General features: G+C 32.0%; 1 protein-coding gene across 1 annotated transcript in view; it reads left to right on the forward strand.

The window, feature by feature from the left end:
* Positions 1–14,843, forward strand: part of LOC145265610 (AP-5 complex subunit zeta-1-like) — a 90,704-nt gene that overhangs the window by 72,801 nt on the left and 3,060 nt on the right. Inside the window, exons 15-17 of the mRNA XM_080121628.1 lie at positions 65–194; positions 10,823–11,008; positions 14,028–14,182. Of these exons, the coding sequence (XP_079977754.1) occupies positions 65–194; positions 10,823–11,008; positions 14,028–14,182 (471 nt within the window). The remainder of the gene's footprint in view (positions 1–64; positions 195–10,822; positions 11,009–14,027; positions 14,183–14,843) is intronic.

Below are 14,843 nucleotides of genomic sequence, written 5' to 3' on the forward strand. Positions count from 1 at the left end.
GTTGTGCCAATAATTTCCTGCCGCTAAAGACAATTCTTCACATTTGAATCATTTTGTTTTGAAGGTTGTTTGCAGGCTATATCGTGAAACTGCTGAAGCAATACCCGTACATTGTGATCAAGCAACGCGGGGAAATCATCGACTACCTCATGAACACGCATAACATGACAGATGACCGCTTTTTCATGCACTTGGTGAGTTTTTATGTTTCTGACATGTTTTTTTTATTATTATCATACAATCATGCGTTGATAATAAAAACGATCTGGAGTTTGGATTATTTAGACTTACTGGTCTTATCCTAGGTGTTATTCTCTCATTTCAGACGATGTGACCTCCAACCTTCTTGAGGTGAATCTTGTCAAACGTGGCAATTTTGATATCAAAGTCAAGAATCCTCCTTTATTTAATCCACAAAAACCTGTGACACAATGGATAAAAGTGCTAAGTAATAATCAATTCTCAGGGACAGTCTTCTAGAGATTGAAGGTTCAATCTCTAATACCAGGGGTTCTCAACCTTGCTTGGCCCATGTACCTCTTTCATTCATTTATAAGAATGTCATCCCCCCCCCATTTCCTGGTTTTTTCCAAAAAGTGCACTGCTTTGCTATTTCAAGTGCTACGACGTACAAGCTTCAGTAATTTTTTGGTTTTCTATTTTTAAAAATCTTCTGTTGAAAAGAGCTTCATCTTTTTGAGATCATTCCCATAGTGTTCAAAAAATTTTTTGTTTTTTTTCTTTGTGATGAGGATGGACATTTTGCAACTGTTGCTTCATCTTTGCTCGTTTCATAAAATTATTTGTTAAAAATTTACTACAAATAAAACACTGGGGTTTTTTCTATTTATGATGATGGGTGTGAATCCATATTCAATATTTGAACGATCGTTTTTTTTTTTTTGGGGGGGGGGGTTATACTCATGATGGGCTCTGAATTTTGTAAATAAAAACAAGAAAATGTGAAAACTATAAATGGGTTCAAAATTCACCCCCCTGAGAACACAAAATTCACACCTGGTGGTGAATTTTGACCCTATTGATAACTTAGGGTCTAGACTGTTGATTTAAGTTAAAAACGGGCTGAATTGCCGCAAAGCAGCCACCCCCTCGACGTAAATACCCCCGACAAACCTGACAAGCAGCCAAATCCCACCCTTACACAGTAGAGATCCCTAGATGTAAAAAAAGTTCAATGGAGCAATAAATTACCATAAATCTGCAATTATATTATAAATTCTTGTTCTTGTCTTTGGATATGAATGCATATTCAATATATGAACAATCATATTTTTTTTTTAATATTCATGATGGTCTCCGAGTTTTGCAAAAAAAAAAAACAAGAAAACATTAAAACTATAAATGGGTTGAAAATTCACCTGCTAAAAACCCAAAATTCATCTCCATTGAGAATCTATGACTAATATGGTCGATACTAAGAATACATTTGCAAATTACTTTAGATGTTTACTTGGTCATGGCTGACGTTTGTATGAATGAAGCTTGTGATGACAAAGCTTGAAAAAAAAACAGACCAACTGTTTTGTATAAGAAAACATAAAAAAAATAATTGTATAAATTTTTTATGTTGAATTGTTTCAAACTGTTACGAAGATGACGACGACGACGATTTCATAAGAGGAAGATATAAAGACATTATTATTTCAGAACTTTTTTAGATGAGGCTTCATTATTTGAATTATTTAGATTGTCAGTCTCAACTTGAATGTTATTTTCACGACGTTTCAGCCAATGTGATCTCTGACCTTCTTCAGGTGTATCTTGTCAAACTCAGAGAATCTTTGTTAATCTTAGAAATCTGCACAGAATTCATGCAAAACTTTTTTTTTTAATCCATGGTGTGGCTTGTTCTTGTTCTGCCAGCCATGACCGAGTAGAAGTCTCAAGTTTTTTTATTTTTCAGATTTTTTTCTACAGATTGGAGGTCATCCTCTAGTGTTTCTGCCATTTCCTTAGATATGTGTTCATTTGTTTTCCTGTCGTGTCTGTTATAGAGCGTGGTGTCGTCAGCAAATATACCCATCTCAGAGACAATTTTATCAGAGAGGTCATTCATGAATATCAGGAATAATAAAGGTCCAAGTATTTTTAGTATCGCCTGCAGTGAAGATTGAACCTTCAACCTCCAGAAGACTGTCACTTAAAACTGATTATAACTAAGCACTATTATCCATTGCACCACAAATAATGGCTTGGTAATAATTAGTTGCTGGTTACACTTTTCTGGAGGTTGAAGGTTCAATCCTCAATATTGGTGATACTACGAATACAATTACGAATTAAAACTGGAAAGACGTGTTTACTTGAGGTATAATATTCGGGCAGAAAGAGACAAGAATGACTTTTGATTATTTTTTAAAGAACTACATGCCAACACGGTTGCTTACTTTTGCTTTTAAATGAATTCTCCTTTTTTTTTTCTAGCAGACAGATTGATCATATGATTCCTGGCTTGCACTTTTCACTTTTCTATGCTTGTTATTTTGTTTTTGGGGACTTTTGCTTCCCTTGACAACTTTTTGTTTTGTCAAAACTATTTGATGTCACTTTATTATACAGCATTCAAATCACAATTTCGATAACTACGGTTTTTATGTTAATAAATCTGAATTTATGGAAAGCAATGCAATACAGAGGTGTAATAGATAAACACAATATATCGTCGTTCATTATGTGTTAACTATTCTCACTCCTCTCTTCTCTGTATATTTACCTTATACTTCCCCTCTTATCACCCTCTCTAATTCTTGGCCCTGTCGGTGAGGCATTAGAATACGCCGACTGCCCCCCTGCAGAGGGTAAAAGTCCCTCAATGGGGGTCCTGGATATGACCTTAAACTATATCCAGTGGTGAGGGCCCCAGCTTGTGGGCTTTGGGGAGTGTGGAGCCACCCTTTAATTACCATTGCTCCCAGGTCCACTCTGACCCGAAGTGGTAGTACCTGTTAGGGTCCCAACTATGGGTTAAATGGAAATCGACGTGAAAACAAATATATTCTATTAAAAAAAAATTTTCTTCAAAATCTTTGGATTCGGCATTAAATAAACCGAAAAGGGTTGATATGCCGTAAAACAAAAACAACCAAAAAAAATCTCTAATTCTTTCCCAAAAACATCTTCTTACCTCCCCTTCTTCAAATAAAATTTGATCTTTGTAATTAATTTTAGCACTTGTACAGTTCATCAAGACATTAGAAAATGAAAATATCGAAAAAAAAGGTTATATTTTACATATCCGTTTTGAACTGAAGATCTCGGAAAAAAAAATTTCACTTAATTTGATTGAGTAGTTTTTTTTTTTTTGTTTTTTTTTTTACAGTGGAAAAACACGTTTTTATGACAGCACGTTGAAGTCAGCCATCTTGGATTTAAAAAAAAATTTTGTTTGGATGTTGGAAACGCCATGGGGAGATAATTCCATGTAAAGCGCCGACACTCCCTTCCCATTTTTAATACTAGCTTTTCTTCCTAAAAATCGAACCTTTTGCTCGGTATCATAACAAATTGTTTTTTCACTGTAAAAAAAAAAAAACTACTTGATGAAATTAAGTGAAATTTTTTTTCGGAGAACTTCGTTCCATAACGGATACGTACAATTTAAACTTTTTTCGATCTTTTCATTTTTAATGTCTTGATTAAACTGTACAAGATTTTTAACCTCGCTCCACGACAGTCATGGCAAAGTATACCTCCTCTAAAATTGAAAATGGTCTTGAACCATGATCGAAATGGTCTGCACATTGTAGCAAGATATGACTGTAATTACATAAAGAATAATATATATATATATATATATATATATATATATATATGTGTGTGTGTGTCGTCGTCATCGTTGTATCACAACTCATCAGTGCCGCTATACTAGCACCTCTCCCAAGCCTTTCTGAACATCTACATACGATTGCTCTTGCTCCCATTTCTTTTTTTTTTTTTAGATTTTATCATTAAGGAAAACAATTTACTAAAAAATAAATCCCTCGATTCCAATTTTGATGAATAAGGGCGAGATATGTCAGTGGACGCGTTTTGATTTTTTTTCATTTCCCTACTTTTATTTTTTAGTCGCTATCCATTTTCTATTTCTCCTCGGTCTTTTTTTTTAATTTTTTTTTTAAATATAAAATGAATTCCGAATGAATACGTCTTCCCTTCATGATTGCATTAATAAATTTTTGTACCCCCAAGAAAATCATGAAATAAATATATATATATATATATATATATATATATTTATATAGAAATAAAATCAGTAAATAGACGAAACAAGTGTAACTTTTATAGTAAAGTTTGTCGTCTGAAGGATCGAGCTTCAAAATCTCGTGAAAATCCGTCGCCTCTGTCATACATTTAAACAGACAGGTGAGATTTAGATAATCAGTAAATAGACGAAACAAGTGTAACTTTTATAGTAAATAAAACGTGAAACGTTTTATTTACTATAAAAGTTACACTTGTTTCGTCTATTTTTTTCATAATTTTTTTGATATTTGTCGTCTTCAAAACGATACCAATCTCCGTCGCCTCTGTCATACATTTAAACAGACAGGTAAGATTTAGATAATCAGTAAATAGCCGAAACAAGTGTGTAACTTTTATAGTAAATAAAACGTGAAACGTTTTAAAGAATGATCATAAAAATGAGCGGCTGTTTCCAGTGAAGCGGTACATCGTAAAAGTAGGTCATAAAGTCAGTGATTCGTAAGTTGAATAGGTTGTAAATCGATGATGACCTGCATATGACTGGTTTACCTACGAACGAATGATTTCCCCAAAACCTCTGGCCTTGATTCTATGGTTTCAAATGATCTGAAATAACAGCAAGGGAAGATTTGATTCCAAATATTTTTCCATCACCTCACTAAGGAGACATTTTAAAAATCTCACCTTAAATAAAGAAATGATTTCCAATGAAAATTTGTTGCATGTCAGGCATATTACTATATATGTATGTATGTATGTATGTATGTATGTATGTATGTGTGTATGTATATATGTGTGTATGTATATATGTGTGTATGTATGTATGTATAATTTCCCCAAAACCTCTGGCCTTGATGGAGGGGAGACTAAAACTTGCTGCTATGGTTTCAAATGATCTGAAATAACAGCAAGGGGAGACTTGATTCCAAACATTTCTCATATGTTATATCTCCCGTCTTTTGGAAATAGGGTACAATTCTGAATATCTAGAGTATCAAAAATAATCCTTATACAATGTGAAATTTATTTTATGTATGAGAAACAAAGAGGAGAGACAAAACAAATATTGATCACCAACTATTTTTAAAGAACTACATGCCAACCCGTTTGCTCACTTTTGCTTCTAAATGAATTCTCTCTTTTTTGATTGATCATATGGTTCCTGGATTGCACTTTTCACCTTCCTATGCTTGCCAATTTTGACTTCTGATTGGATTGAGCTATGCAGATTCACCTTTATGGTCCTCCTGACCTGATTTTCACAAAAATACTCATCTATCTGAAACCACTATCAATAATTTCCCCCACTCTTTATCTGTGCCTAAACCTAAACATAGATTCCATGAACAAAGCTTCTTTCTTAGGATTGCACATCTGTGGAACTCTGTTCCGTTTTCCTGCTTTCCAACTGACTACAATATGGTTGTCTTCAAGTCCAATGTAAACAAGTTCTTGATGAGCCGTTCCCCTTAAGTAATCCAATTTACCAAATTTACACTACTAATGATTACTATGATATTGTCCCATTGACTACTGTAAAATCATTAACACTTATCCTCGAGTGGCCTCTGGGTCTTGATAAGTGGTGACTCCTTTGTAAAAAAATAAATATTATAAAATAAAATATATAAAATATGTTTATAAGCCAAATTACAACGCACTATTATGGAAATAAGCAAATATTTATTTGTTTAAATTTATATTTCAAATTTTCATAGTATTGCTGTGTAATTTGGCTTATATACATATTCTATATGTATTTTATTTTATAATTTGAATAACATTTATATCACGGAAAACACAACTCTGACTTATATATATTACATGCATTGAGTTTCTACTTGCGTTAGCATGGTCAGGTGGAAGATCCGTATTGTAATATTTCGGGAAATATCCCTTCATATTATGGCTAATATAAATTGAGCAAATTCCAGAGAAATTGGAAATTAATTTATTCATTTTAAATTTATTAAATCATTTAAACTTAATTAGGATTTCTGTTGATATCCAATATTATTTTATTTTTAATATTTTATCTTATTTATTTTTCTTGTATTTATAACTAATTCTCATTTGTTTAATCTTTAATTTATTTTTTGTAATTTTATTAAAACGGTTGTCATTTAAACAAAAATGCAAACCATCATCTTAATTTTTCCTAGCCATGGTCCCTAATAGTAGCATCCAAATGGTGATATGCCTTGTTAGGGGTGAAGATGAGTGAAAAAAAAAAAATAAATAAATGAAAGATACAAAAATAAAGTTAACACCCATATACAGCCTAACATCACAAATGCATTAGAGAAGTTTTACCACTGCACAAGCAGAAGGGCCCAACATATGAAAATCAACAGCAAGTTTTTTGATAAAACAGGGGTATGTTCAAAATCAATGTTTCTGTTTAGCACACGATTTAACCATGATACTTGACTTTTGCATTTTCAACTTTAATTCACGCCATTATATAAAAATAATTTTATAACATTAACAGTACACTCTCTACAGTGCAATGTAAACAACAATGTCATTGCACAAAAACTGAATCCTCCTCCTGGTGCACCATGGTGGACCTCTAACTAGAGATGCCAATCAATTAATTTGATTGAAAAATGGGCGATTTTACTGATTTTGATGACAATAAAAAAGTATTCAATCTCAGACAACGTTGGGTCTCCCTGCTAGTATATATATGTGTGTGTGTGGTGCTTATGCATTTTTGTTACTGCATTATTTTTGGGTCCCCCGATTTATCGGAGAGTGACCTATGTTTTCAGTGGCATCTGTACGTCCGTTATTCCGAACGATTGCCAGATAACCGTCCATTAGTTTTTCCTGAAATTTTGCCACAAATTGTATTTCATTAAATAGATGTGCACAGTAAAAAAGAAATTTTTTTGCAAAAATTTCAGTTGTGTCCCCAGGGGCTCAAAAGGAGTCAAAAATACCCCAAAATGGTCAAAAATGACATGTTTTGCCCTATAACTTTTGATTCATCCATTAGATTTTTCTGAAACTTGGCCAAAATATGAAGCCCAATGTTCTTAATATAAATCCAGTATTGGTGACCCTGGCAAAATTTTGGTTCGTGTCCCCGAGGACTTTTAGTGCTAAAAACGCCCATTTTTGTGGCTCTTTTTCATATTTCTCAATAAAAACTTGATGTGTCTGACTATATAGTGCTTTTTCACGGTGGTCAACTCAAATATACATGTGTTAAGGCCTGAAACTGTACCGTTTTCCATTTACTGGGATTCGGCGTATCCAAGAGCTCAAAAGAGGTCAAAAATGTCCTAAAATGGCCAAAAATGACACTGTTTGCCCCATAGCGTTTGATGCATCCATTAGATTTTCCTGAAATTTTGCCAAAATGTGGAGGCCATTGTTCTTAATATAAATTCAGTATGGGTGACCCTGGCAAAATTCTGGTTCGCATCCCTCTTGGACTTTTAGGGCTAAAAAACATGCCTTTTTGAAGCTCTTTTTTCATATTTTTCAAAATTTGATATGTATGTCTATATAGTGGTTTTCCATGCTGCTGAATTCAAATATGTTTTAAGGTGTGAAACTGCACCGTTTGTATATTTTTACTGGGATTCAGCGTTTCCAGGAGCTCAAAAAGGGGTCACAAATGCCCAAAAATTTCAAAAAAAATAACACTTTTTACCGCATAACTTTTGCCCCATCCATTAGATTTTTTTAAAACTTGGCGAAAATGTGAAGACAACGTTGGCCCTTCACACTTCTCACATTCATCATTTCTTCACTATTTTTTGTGGTGTCATCTCACGTGCAGCACCAGAGGGGGACAACGTGTGTGTGGCTTGTTAATAATATTTTCAAGTTAAATTCAAGTTTTATGATATCTTTTATATTAAATTGTAAAATGAAAGTAGAGAATAGTTAGAAAACACCCTCCCTGTGTTAAGAATGGCTTTATAAATAATAACGTTATTATTTCAGCACAGTAACAAAAGTGCATAAGTACAATATATATATATATATATATATATATATACCTTACCTCACCCTTTTTTTTAACCAAGTAAGATCTGTGACTTACTTGTAGTTTCACTAAATACTTTTACATGCAAAATCCGATCCCGCATTTTGCTAATTCCTGCCCTCTGATGAGAAGGAGAGTATTTCTTCGAAACTCCGCGGATTAAGGACTATCCACTTATCTTGTGCTTCCTTTTTAAAATTAAATATGTTTTTAACTCTTTTTCAAGATGTTTTTTAACATGTTTTATTAATCATTTGCTCATATATATATATATATATATATATATATATATATATATATATATTACATATCTTCTTACTTGTTTCAGCCTGGTCAGGTAGAGGAGTATATTGAGTATTTCTTTGAAACTCCGCGGATTAAGGACTATCCACTTATCTTGTGCTTCCTTTTTAAAATTAAATATGTTTTTAACTCTTTTTCAAGATGTTTTTTTAACCATTTGTTCATATATATATATATATATATATATATATATATATATATATATATATATATATATATATATATATATCTTCTTACTTGTTTCAGCCTGGTCGGGTCGAGGAGTATATTGTAATATATTTCGGGAAATCACCTTCATCAGATTTATGTTTCACTTTCAAACTTTGTTTTAAAAATGAGCAAATTCCACAGAAATTGGAAATAAATTTCATTCGTTTTAAATGTTTTTTTATTATTTAAACTTAATATAAGTTTTCATTGATTGAGATTGTCGGACTGACTTCCTCATCTTGGCTGTTATTGTCACAACGTTTCGGCTGTTTTGCCCTCCGGCCTTCGTCAGGTGTTTTGTATCGAACTGGGGAACCGTTTGTAGGAGTCTCGAACCCAGGGGGTACCATGTTCGGACTCCAGCTAGGCTTTGGGACATAGTTGCTGATTCTCTGTTTTTAATGTTACTTTTTCACTGCCTTCGTTCAGGATTGAACTCAGCACCTTTTGGGTAACTGTAAACTTTGATACAACGTCTAGGACCACTCGGCCATATGTCACTAGGACAATTCTTAGTTGTTTTTTTTTTAATGTTAAACCTATGTTGTTATTCAAGGTTTTTTCTCTCTATCAGAGGTGTCCAAATTGCATTCAGATCTTGTGACAATAACAACCAAGATGAGGAAGTCAGTCCGACAATCTCAATCAATGAAAACACCTCATCTCAAAAATACAGACAATAATATAAGGTTTGTGTTGATATTCAATATTATTTTCAATATTTTATTTTCAATATTTATTTTCAATATTTTATTTATATTTTTTTGTACTTATAAGTAATTCTCATTTGTATAAGTTTTTAATTTCCACAATCTTATTAAAATCTTATCGAAACGGAAATTCCCTCCCTGTTTTCTGCTTCCCTGAATGTACTAATCTGCAAAAGTTTAAATGTAAAGTGAACAGACATCTCACTGCTCAACTCCCTACAGTCCCTTGTTAGACATGATTCCAGATACTGGCCCCTTTATATTCTAAGTGGGAACATGCCGTGTTTGGGATGAAAAAGTAAAAAAATAAATTCCGATAATAAACGACGATTTTTTAATTTTTTATTTTATTTTTTATTTATTTATTTTTTTTTTTTTTTTTATTTATTTATTTTTTTTTTTTTTATTTTTTTTTTTTTATTTATTTATTTTTTTTTATTTTTATTTATTTTTTTTTTATTTATTTTTTTTATTTATTTTTTTATTTTTTTTATTTATTTATTTTATTTTATTTTTATTTTATTTTATTTTATTTTTTATTTTATTTCTATTTTTTTTATTTTATCTATATTTTTTTATTTTTTTATTTTATTTTATTTATTTATTTTATTTTTTATTTTATTTTTATTTTTTATCTTATTTTATTTATTTATTTTTTTATTATTTTTTTATTGGTTCATTTTTTATTTTATTATTTTCATTTTTATTTTATTTTTTATTTTATTTTTATTTTTTATTTTATTTTTTTATTTTTTTTATTTTATTATTTTTTATTATTATTTTTTTATTTTATTTTTATTTTCTATTTTATTTCATTTTTATTTTTATTTCATTTTATTTTTATTTTTTATTTTATTTTTTTATTTTATTTTATTTTTATTTCATTCTATTTTATTTTTTTATTTCATTTTATTTTTATTATTTGGATACTTTCTGGCTAATAATTTTTGTTGAGACAATTAAGCGAAATCAGAACTTTGTATCGGAATTGGAAAATGTTGTACCAGTTTTCCGATGCCTCAAACAATTTTTTTAGCGTTGTTATTTATTTATTTTTTTTTTGTTTAAAACTTAATCTTCCACAGCTCATATTAATGATGAAATAATATTTATTGATTTAAAACCTCTAGTAAAACTAAAATCTATAGGTCGTACACATAAATGTATTTTCACATTTTCAAAATATATACACATTTTACAGTATTTGTGATAATCTGCCTCCAACAAAAACAACTCTATATTTAGAAATTTAAATAGAATCGGAATCAGGAATTTAGTACGGAATCTGTAATTGTATCGGAATCTAGGAAAAATTTTTGAATCGTCCCATCACTAATAATAATGCTTCTTTTTTTTTTTCGTCTTTGCTCAGGTGTGGAGTGTTGGAGAGTTCTGTAGTTCCGTTCTTGACAGCAACTGCACAGCCAAGATCATTTCAAAATATTATGAAGTTCTGGAAACACTTCTTTATGAATGGTCAAGTATCACGATGACGTCCGGATCCGACCAGGAATTCCCACCACGACTACTTTCCGTGCTAATGTCTGCCTCAGCTAAGGTAAATGATGTGCAAATTTTGGATTTCTCAGATTAGAATGTCATTCTTTTTGCACGAACATTTTTCTCGAACAGGTAGACTTTGGAATTCCCTTCCTGCTACCTGCTTCCCAAACTGTACTGATATGCAGAAGTTTAAATGTAATGTAAACCAACATCTTGTTAATTTTTCCTAGGCATGGTCCCAAATAGTAGCCGCTTATATGACAATATGCCTTGTTATGGGTGAACGTGAGTAAAAACAAAAATTAGTCAAAATGATAGATTGCAGTTACCTCCCCTGGATCTTGAGAACTCTTCAACATTAAAACATAACATAGGATAAAACTCTATAAACTTGTTAAATTTCATTTTTACTTGTAATTATTTTTTTACTGGATTATTTTTTTGTAATTTTTTTTAATTTATACTTATTTCGTCATGATCTGTAAATATGTAATAATGTTTTCACCTGAAAGGTGTTATTTTAAAACATTACTATTCTACACAAGCATCAATTATTTAATTAAAAATATAAGAGTGCGATATGCAACTGCTGAAGATTCAATCCATAAATAATTAGTAAGAAAACTACCATCTATGGCAACACATCAAAGGCCGTAATGACAACACATCAAAGGCCGTAATGGCAAAGTTCTCTCTGATTCTCATCCTCTGATCTTGAGCACGTGGTACAGTGGGGGAAGAGGTGGCGGATCACTTTTAATGCATCCAAAACCAAGCTTCTATCTTTACATCATCAACGCTCTGATCCCCATCTGGCATCAATTGAAATGGATGGCTCTCGTCTTGGGGAGGCTCCATGTTTTGACAAGCTTCTGGGTTTGACCTTTACTCCTGATCTGAAATGGAACAAGTACATCAGGTCTGTTACCAAGGACGCTGGGAAAATGGTGGGATACTTCTACCACTCCAGAAGATATCTCACTACTGATGCAATTCTCTATCTGTATAAAAGCCAAGTACGTCCAAGGATCGAATACTGTTGCCATATCTGGGCAGGAGCTGCTAAAAACAGCCTATCCTGTCTTGACAGAGTACAAAATAGACTTTGTGGCTTAGTGGCGGATGCCCTTTTCTCTACCCTGCAACCTCTCTCCCACAGAAGAGACGTTGCGAGCCTGTCCTTGTTTTATCGTTATTTCCATGGCAAGTGCTCGTCTGAACTCCAATCTCTGGTCCCCCCCTTGCCAATCTTTCACGAGAAACACCCGTCTGGCTGAAACTATTGTCAATAATTTTCCCCACTCTTTATCTGTGCCTAAATCCAAACGTAGATTCCATGAGCAGAGCTTCTTTCTCAGAAGTGCACGAACTCTCTTCTGTTTGCCTGTTTCCCACCTGACTACAACTTGGATGTCTTCAAGTCCAACATAAACAAATTCCTGACAAACCGCCCCCTTAAGTAAGAAACTCTATCAAATTTCCAATACTAATGATTACTACAATACTATCCCATTGATTACTGTACACGCAATAACCCTTATCCCTGAGTGGCCTCCGGGCCTTGATAAGTGGTGACCCCCATGTAAAAAAAAAAAAAAATTATTTATGGATACTCATAGAAGAGTTCTTTGTTAAGGGAGATAATCTATTTGTTTATCTATTAGACAAAAATGTGTTCTTCATTGTTGTAGCAAATTCGAAAATTTAATATTAACTTTGAAATGAAACCAATGGTATTTAATTGTCATGTCACAGTAATGAACATATAAAAATTTATGAAAAACGATGAGGCAGGAAATTAATTATTAGTGAAAAGAATTTTGGAAAAGAATTAGTGAAAACTGAGTTTTGCGAAAAAGAGAAAAAAAAAACCGGAGAGTTCTAATTTTAACAAAAGGGAGGTAAATATTTTCTGAAAACTAAAAATTTGGGGGCAATTTAGCAAAACGGTACTTGTACAGTTTAATCAAGACATTAAAAAATGAAAATGTTGAAAAAAAGTTTAAATTGTACGTATCCGTTATGGAATGAAGTTTATTTGAAAAAAAATTTCATTTAATTTCATCAAGTAGTTTTTTTTTTTACAGCGAAAAACAATTAGTTATGATACCGAGCAAAAGGTTCGATTTTTTAGGAAGAAAAGCTAGTATTAAAGATGGGGAGGGAGTGTCGGCGCTTTAACTGGAGTTATCTCCCCGTGGCGTTTCTAAACGCCAAACAAAAATTTTTAAAAATCCAAGATGTCTGCCTTCAACACGCTCTCATAAAAACATGTTTTTTCCGCTGTAAAACAAAAAAAACTACTCAATCAAATTAAGTGAAATTTTTTTTTTCGGAGATCTTCAGTTCAAAACAGGTACATACAATATAACCTTTTTTCAATATTTTCATTTTTTTAATGTCTTGATTAAACTGCACAAGTACCAGCAAAACTATTAATCATTTAAAAAAGATTTCCTTCATCTTCCTCCATTTGTCGCTCTTACTTTTTCGTCGTTCCTTTTCTTTCTCTTTTCTCTTCGACTTTCTCTTCTTCCTTCTCTTAGTATTGGTAGAGTTGAATGCAATAAGCAAAGAAGAAAGCACCCATGTATGTGTGCATTCTGTGGCTCTGCAACTTACCTTTAGATGGGACTTGAGAGAGAGAGAGAGAAATTAAGGTGGTGGTCATGAATTTATAAGGTATAATGTCGTTGAATCGCACGAGATCTCATCGTCCACTGCACACATATGCAAATGGAATGGAGACAGTTTTCTAATAAAATGCTTTTTGGCAGAGGTGATTGTGAGAACGCATTCTGGAAGTTGAGAGAGAAAGTTGACAATGACGAATCCTAGCTGAAACTTTTGTGTATTTTATTTCTTTTTTTTCTTTTTACCAGCCCATTTAACTGCAGATCAATATACGTAATTTTTGTGAAAATATATATTTTTTTTGTCACAGATACATGCATCATTATTATTTAAAATATTGTGGAAATTCTGAACAATTAATTCAATGATTAATTCAAAACAGAAATTTTTTTTTTTTCATTTGTTGATTTAAAAATTATTTTCTTTTTCGCACTCTACAGCTTGCTTCTCGGTGTCAAGACTTGATTCCTCGAGCCGTACTCTGCCTGACCAAAGTTTACACTCAACTTTGCGCCCCAAATGAATTACCGAATGACACGAGGGACGCTCTGCTCACCACGACACAAGAACTCATTAATCTGTTTAGTTTTCCAAAGTAAGTCAACCATTTTTTACAAATAATTGTGTGAAATTGATTACTCACTTAACTGTAAGATTATATATAGTTTAGGTGCTTGTTTGAAATAATAACGAAAATCAAAAAATCGAATTTCAACTAACAACAATGTTATCTCCTTAATTGTTGTGTCAAAATCAGTAACATATTACTACATTACTAGCAGAACCTGTGGAAATTCCACAGCGGACTCCTTCATATGTAATATATTGATGTTGACATTCTGTAGATGTTCAGTGTAAATAGATATGCTCTGATATTATAGCTCTTTTTTTAAAACTGCAAAAGTATTTATTTAAGTTAGCAAGGATGCCTGGCATAGCCTGGTTGTAAAGTATATTTAAATATGATATTTTAATTCTTGCAGATTTCGTATATATTATTATAGAGTTAATAAATTTTATATATTATAAAGTTGCGATTTCAAAAATAAAAGAAATATATCTATATGACTTGGGTGCATTAGCTCATTAACCTCCTCCCTCTTTTCGCCAAAATATTTGAGTCCCTAATTAATCAAGTTCTAGTTCACCACCTTAAAGTGACTACATTTCTGTCCAACCATCAATATGGATTTATCCAAGCCCATTCTACTGCAGATATCCTAACTGTAATCTCCGAATGTATATACCATGCACTG

This window comes from Euprymna scolopes, chromosome 40, assembly GCF_053919585.1.
Source record: "Euprymna scolopes isolate OS-2025 chromosome 40, ASM5391958v1, whole genome shotgun sequence".
Classification (NCBI taxonomy): Eukaryota; Metazoa; Mollusca; class Cephalopoda; order Sepiida; family Sepiolidae; genus Euprymna; species Euprymna scolopes.